The sequence below is a fragment of the Lipotes vexillifer genome, unplaced genomic scaffold (assembly GCF_000442215.2).
Source record: "Lipotes vexillifer unplaced genomic scaffold, Lipotes_vexillifer_v1.1 scaffold914, whole genome shotgun sequence".
Lineage (NCBI taxonomy): Eukaryota > Metazoa > Chordata > Mammalia > Artiodactyla > Lipotidae > Lipotes > Lipotes vexillifer.
In genome coordinates this window covers 548,370-554,881 of record NW_006780388.1, presented here as the reverse complement: position 1 = coordinate 554,881, position 6,512 = coordinate 548,370, and the positions used below count along the sequence as shown (strand labels likewise).

Below are 6,512 nucleotides of genomic sequence, written 5' to 3'. Positions count from 1 at the left end.
TCCCTCTGCTCTTCCTTGTCATGTTGGCATTTAGGTGGGTATCTTTCCCCTGTTGGGAGTGGAGTAGCTAGCAAGTTCAGGCTCCCATAGCCCTGGGGTCGGGGGGGCTCCCTAGATGTGGCTGCTCTTCTGCAGGACCTCTCCTGGGGGCAGGGGCCAGGAAGGGGGCAGAAGCCAGCCTCGCACCCTGCCTCAGAGGCCCTGGGAGCTCTGTCCTGGGTAGCCAGTCTTCATGCCTCTCAAGCAGAAACCTGAGTGGGGTCTGTTTGCCCGTGGCCTGTCTTCTCTGACCTGTGGAAATGCTACTGCACTCAATAAAATGGACTCTGACAGCTGCGTCGCTCCTTCCTGGTGTGATGTCATCCTTCTCTATGGCCCCTGGCAGCCCCTCATGTGCTCCCAATACTGCTGGTCCCGTTCCAGCAGCGTACCTCTCCAGGGCAGAGTCACTGTGACCATCTCACAAAGACCCTTAAAGTCCATGTGGTCCCGTGGTTTTCTAATTCTCAGAGTGCTTTGGAGTTTTCCTACTTTTTGAATTTTTTTTTTTAATAACTAAGATAAAAGAGCAATAGAAATGAAGTATTTATTTTAATAGGAATTTATTACCGGTTTTATATATTGAGGATCTGTGAAAGTTTTACTCAGAAAAGCGTTCAACGGTGGGGACACTTTTTTCGATAACTGACCGAGCCCACTTGCCTTCACAAGTCAGATGAGGGGCAGAGGCAGAGCCGGCCAGAACCTGCGGGCCCAGCTGCCTGCCCACCCCCAGTAGCCTCAACCCCAGTGGCTCTGTCTTGCTTAAGGGAGTGAGGGTACGTCCCTGCAGGGTGGGATGACCCTGAGCTCTAGCTGGAGGTCTCCAGCTTGCAGACCCTGTGGGTGGATGCATGGTGTGGAGATGGGCTACATGTTATAAGTTAGGCGGCCTGACAGAGCCATGAAGCCAACTTCCTGGTGCAGTCACAGCTGGAATCCTAGGGCTCGTCCACACTGGGCTCTGGCGGGTTTAATTAGGGACTGAGATAGCAGTGTTGTTCCTGGATAGTCGGTTTGGCATAAGCACCGACACCCTGAGGACTCAACACCCCACCCTCTTTCACTCGCAAAAGAAGGAAGCCAGGCAAGAGAGCAGAGGCCTCGGGCAGGGGAGTGAAAGGGCCAATTTAATGAGAAACTATAAACTGAGACCAGCCACGATTCACAGTGACAGGAGGCCATGCAGTGGCAGTGCGAGACCAGGAGAGGGGCAGCAGCAGGATACAGTGGTCCACGTGAGCAAGTTCACAGACAAACCATTCAGGAAATAGACAGTGTGGGCTCAGGCCCAGGGCAGGGCTGGTGTCCACCAGGGCACTTGTGCCACTTGTGGCTGCTCCTTTCTCGTCCCCAGCCTGTCCCCCGTCCAGTGCTGCAGCTGCTCCTGCTGCAGTGGCCGCTGTTGGAGCGAGCACAGTGACAGGTGACAGCAAGCCAGCCAGGGCAAAGGGCGCAGCGCTTACTGGGAAGAGGATCCGTGGAGAGTGCGATCTGAGTGTGCCTGCAAGGAGGCCCCTCCTCTCTGTCACCTCTAGTCCCAGCTGGGACACACCTCACAGAGGTTGTGCCCACATGCAGCAAGGACATGGTATACACAGATGGGCTAGGCTCCTGGGCGTTCCTTCTGGCCCTAGCAAAGACCAGGGTTCACAGAGGTGTGGCTGGAAAGGGAGCTGGGCAGGGGCCAGAGGAGAGTCCCTTCTTGGCAAGCTAGGGCCCAATCTCTTACCCCATGGCCTGCAGGTGTGCCAATGTCCACATTACCCCAGGTGGCTTCTGGGCACTGTTAAAGAGTTCCTGAGTTCTGAGGGCCAGAGTCATTCCTTCTGACCATCATACCTGCCTCTAGCACTCCAAAAACAAACTCAGGCCTGCCTGGGTCCATCCCCCACTCTCAGCCCAGCAGATCAGAAATGACTGTGGCTACAGCCTAGACCCCAGTGTAGGCCCCAGGTCTAGGGAACCAGCCACTACTCTGGCTGCTTTTGGTCCCAGGAAGACCCAGGACCGAACCTGTACCTGGTTCAGAAATGGAGGAAGAGACCCCAGCAGGGAGACCATGTGAGATCATTCCCTGCTTATCTTTCTGATCACAAACACCAAGCAAACCAGCAGCACACAAGCTCAGTGCTATCCCCCTGCCACTTGCTGACCCTTGGCCTAAAATGCAACAGCATTTTTGCCAAAAGAGTCAGATGCTCAGGGAAGGGCAAGGCGAAGAGGACAAGACTTCCAGGGGACGGACTGGTGGAACAGCTTCCACCCCCAAGTGGGAGCAGGGAAGCGAGCCACTGAGCACAGGGAGCAAAGCACAGGGGGCCAGACTGACAGTGGGGAGTCCAGTCCCGGCTCCGTTAGCAGAGGCGCTTGTACGTGTAGATGTAGGCTTTGCAGCTGGGGCACGTGTGCGTCACATCCTTGAAGTCGTTGATGAGGCAGGGGATCAAGCAGCAGCCCAGGTCACACCTGAATTGGAGACGGGGAGAGACAGGGAGGCCTGAAGAAAAGGCGCCGAGGGCCGGGGCCTACTCCAGCGTGGTGGTGGGTGGGCTCAGCCTCCCCACCCAGCAAGCGCTATACCACCTACCCCATGAAGCAGCAGAAGAAGCCCAGCACGAAGTTCATCAGGCCAATCTCGTAGGAGATCTTGGTGGTGATGGCCTGCTGGCAGTGGGGACACACCGTCTGCACGGGCGCACCCTCAAAGATCTCTCCCTGCAGCACTGTCACTGTGGTGGCAGCCCCTGAAGGGACCAGGACTGTGGCCGTATGGCCCCCAGGGCCAGTGTAAGGCCCTGGTGGGTAGGGCCCTGGTGGGTAGTAGCCCATGGGTGGATGGGGGCCTGGAGGAGGGTAGAAACCTGGAATGACACGGAAGATGTAGCAAAGACAGATCACTGCCTTGCCACCTGCCCCATGTGAGAGGTGAGCACGAAGCCCTGAAGCCCCCAGCACCCAAGGACATAGGGTGAAGCCTTGGGGACCAGGCCCTGGGCCAAAGTAACCATCCACATTCTCCCAGCCTTTCCTGCTCCCTGTCCCATGGGGACCAAGACAGAGAAGCTACTTGGCCCAGCCAGACAGGGCAGAGAGTTGGGAACAAGGTCTAACCTCTCCTCAATCTTAGCTTGATGCGTTGGCTCCCTTGCCTCTGACACACAGGGGACTGAGCTGTGCTCAAGGACCTTGACCACAGGAGGGAAAGCCTTGTCTCTCATCAGCCTCTCCTCCCCACCAGCATCAGGTCTTGCACTGTGGTGCCAGGGGCCAGCCCACCTGACCAGGGCCCGATTCTCCAGCCTGTGTAGTCTCTCTGAAGAGCTGCTGGGTGAGAAGGGTCCCAGGCCTCCACCATGGACTCAGGTTCCTGGCAGCACCTCCAGGAGCCAGCCCTCCCCTGGCAGGGCCCGGGACACCTCTGGCCCATAGAACCTGTACCATGTGCTAGGGCACCTTCCCATGTCCACCGTCCAGACCCACGATCAGCCCCCCACCCTTAAACACCCACACAGACAGACTACCCGCCCGCAGCAAAGGCTGGCTGGCAACCCAGGTGACATGCTGAGTGCTGGGCTAAGCGGATTCCTTTCCAGCTTACCTGGAGGCATGTAGGTGCTGTCTGCATTCACGTGTGGGGGGATGAAGCTAGGCTGGGGCATTGGGTGACCCGGCGGCTCATAGGGTGGGGGGCCAATGTCTGCAGGGGGCAGTGACATGCCCGGTGGGGGCTGCATCACAGCTGGGGAGGTGCGGCCTGGACAGAGTGACACAGAGAGAGAGGGAGAGGAAGCTCAGACGACTCCAGCCATCGGCAGAGGGCTGCTCCAGGCACCAGTTCCTAGCAGCTGGAAAGGGCAGGAGACAGCAATCAAGCGCTGAACCCTACCTGGGGTGGGTGGAGCTCCACTTTTCTCCTCCAGAAGGGGGGCTGTGGGGCCCCCAGGGTAAGGAGGGGGTGGCTCATTCGACATCTTTGCTGCTTCTCCTGGACCCTGGAGGACAAACTGAGATGCAAAGTATGCTCCCAGCCCGCCCCCCGCCAGCCCCCCACCACCAGTCAGGCACTGGTCTGTGATGAGGGGCTGCAGCACAAGGTGTGTGGTCATCCTCAGAGCCGCCCCTGCTGAGCCCAAGCACACAGGGCCTCCTGTGGCTCCTGCAGGTGTCCCCTGCCCCGGGGCTCAGGTCACCTTTCACTCCCCTCCCCATAAATCTCCACGCTTGTGATGGGCTGGGACCAATTCCTTCGAGAGAGCAGACTGGGCTCCCTGTAGGCCCTGGAGACGCCCCACCATTGCTGAGGTAACCCAGCCCAGAGCCACCATCCTCCAACCTCCAGAAACTACCAGCTTCAGGGGTCACCACACTTCCTTTGTGAAAGCCAGACAGTGGGGTGGCCCTGGGAAGGGGACAGAACCCAGCAGCTTGGGAACCTAATCTAGGGCTTCTCACAGGGCAGTCTGGTCACTGGTCCTCTCCTCCCCTCCAACTTAGCACCAGGCTGGCCTCCACGCCAGGGCACTGGCCTGCTTGTGGGAGGGGGAATGGGAGAGTTTTTACCTCCAATCCCAGGTACTCAGAGGAGACAGGCAGGTGAGGCTCCTTCTACTGCCGGCCTGGGCAGACACACAGGGTTCTGGGGAGCTGTTTTAGGGGGAGAACAGGTAGCTCCCTCAGCAGCGGCTGCCCTGGGCACCTGGCCCCACGCAGCCACACTCCCTCGGCACTGTATGTCTGGTGTCTCCCCCGCTGCCCAGCTCAGCGCCATCCTGTGTCCCTACCCACTCCTCAGCTGCCCCTTCCCTTCCCCACAGCTGCTGTCTCCTCAGGGCCACGGCCAGTCCTCTGTCCACTCCCCACCAGGCCCAGAGCAGCCCCCTCATGTCCACATGTCCTGTGGGAAGGAATCAGAACCAAGGGCTTCTCCCCACAGCAGCAGCGCTGTTTTGGTCGGGGAGTGGATGGGGTGAGAAGGAAGGAGGAAGCGTTGGTCATTTCCTTCACAAGGTCCACTGAGCACCTGCTGCCGGGTACTGGGGGAGAAGCAGGGGAAGCAGGCCATCCTCCTGCCCCTGAGTTTGCATTCTGTGTCCTTTAGTAAGACACTTCCTTCACTCTATTCAGCAGCATAAAAGGCTAAAAATTAGTGGCATTTTAAAGTGAGACTCATTTTTTTAAACTGATATAATATGAACTAGAAAAAAAAACTAAATAGTATAAAAAATATACACAGTGAAAGCAAGTCTCCTAGTATAGCTCCCTCCTAGAGCCCATCAGTGTTAAGTTCAGAACGATGTGGGGATGGAGGGCCCCAAACAATCCTGCCAGGGGAGAGGGAGCCTGGAGTCAGTGAGTTTAAATATTAAATTTAACAAATTAGTGGCAGGGCCAGAGGAACTGAGTCCAAGCAACAAAAGTGAAAAAAGATACAACTGATTTCATCAAAATTTAAAACTTGTGCTTCTAAGGATACCATCAAGAAAGTGGGAAGACAGCCCACACAGTGGAGGAAAATTTTTACAAATAATGTATCTTATCAGGGACCTGTACTATTTAGAATATATAAAGAACTCTTCTAATTCATTAACAAAAAAGATAAACCAATTTTTTTAAACGGGCAAAAGGATCTGAACATACATTTCTCCAAAGATAAACAAATGCCCAATAAGCACATGAAAAGAACCTGAACATTGTTAGCCAAAAGGAAAATGCAAATCAAAACTACAAGGTACCATTTCCTACCCACCAGGATGGCTAAAATGAAAAGGACAATAACAAGTATCATGTAGAGAAACTGGAACCCCCCACATTGCTGGTGTAGCTGCTCTGGAAAACAGTCTGGCAGTTCTTCAAAAGGTTAAAATAGAGTTACCACATGACCCAGCAATTCTGCTCCTAGGTATATACCCAAAAGAATTGAAAACTCATGTCCATACAAAAACTAGTACAAGAATGTTCATAGCAGAATTATTCATAATAGCTAAAAAGTGTAAACAACTCAAGTGTCCATCAACTGATAAATGGATAAGCAAACTGGATATATATATATATTTCCATACAGTACAATATTATTCAGCCATGAAAAGAGATGAAGTACTGACACAGCTACAATCTGGATGACCCTTGAAAACACTATGCTCAGTGAAAGAAGCCAGACATAAAGGACCACGTATTATATGATTCCGTATATAAAATGTCTGGAACAGGTAAATCCATAGGGGCAGCAGATTCGTGGTTTCCAGGGGTTTGGGGGGCTGGCCATAGAACAGCAATTACAGAGTTCCTTTAGGGATGATGAAAATATTCTAAAACTGTAATGATGGTCGCACAATTCTGTGACTATACTAAAAACCACTGAATTGCACACAATTATTTAAAATATTTTAATTTTTTGGCCACGCCCTGCGGTATGCGGAATCTTAGCTCCCTGACCAGGGATTGAACCTATGCCCCCTGCATTGGAAGCATGG

The 6,512-nt window shown here is 54.2% G+C and overlaps 1 protein-coding gene across 3 annotated transcripts; it reads right to left on the bottom strand.

Moving 5' to 3' along the window:
- Positions 1-1,128: 1,128 nt before the first annotated feature.
- On the bottom strand, positions 1,129-4,031 carry CDIP1 (cell death inducing p53 target 1). 3 transcript variants are annotated; one of them, XM_007453467.1, is made up of 4 exons: positions 3,929-4,031; positions 3,641-3,796; positions 2,630-2,903; positions 1,129-2,508 (listed from the first exon to the last, which is right to left on the bottom strand). In XM_007453467.1, the coding sequence occupies exons 1-4, from the start codon at positions 4,011-4,013 to the stop codon at positions 2,397-2,399; spliced, it is 627 nt and encodes a 208-aa protein (XP_007453529.1). In that variant the 5' UTR covers positions 4,014-4,031; the 3' UTR covers positions 1,129-2,396. The 3 variants fall into 3 exon arrangements, with proteins under 3 accessions (XP_007453529.1, XP_007453527.1, XP_007453528.1); XM_007453465.1 differs by having other exon boundaries at positions 2,397-2,508; positions 2,630-2,786; positions 3,929-4,013; XM_007453466.1 differs by having other exon boundaries at positions 2,397-2,508; positions 2,630-2,786; positions 3,761-3,796; positions 3,929-4,013.
- Positions 4,032-6,512: the final 2,481 nt, after the last annotated feature.

What these genes read in the sequence shown, in the direction of transcription:
- CDIP1 (XM_007453467.1), bottom strand. Translation starts at nt 4,013, where the DNA reads ATGTCGAATGAGCCACCCCCTCCTTACCCTGGGGGCCCCACAGCCCCC. An exon ending in TGGAGCTCCACCCACCCCAG is followed by an intron (nt 3,797 to 3,928) that starts GTAGGGTTCAGC and finishes CACTCTGTCCAG; the next exon opens with GCCGCACCTCCCCAGCTGTG. An exon ending in CAGCACCTACATGCCTCCAG is followed by an intron (nt 2,904 to 3,640) that starts GTAAGCTGGAAA and finishes GTGTCATTCCAG; the next exon opens with GTTTCTACCCTCCTCCAGGC.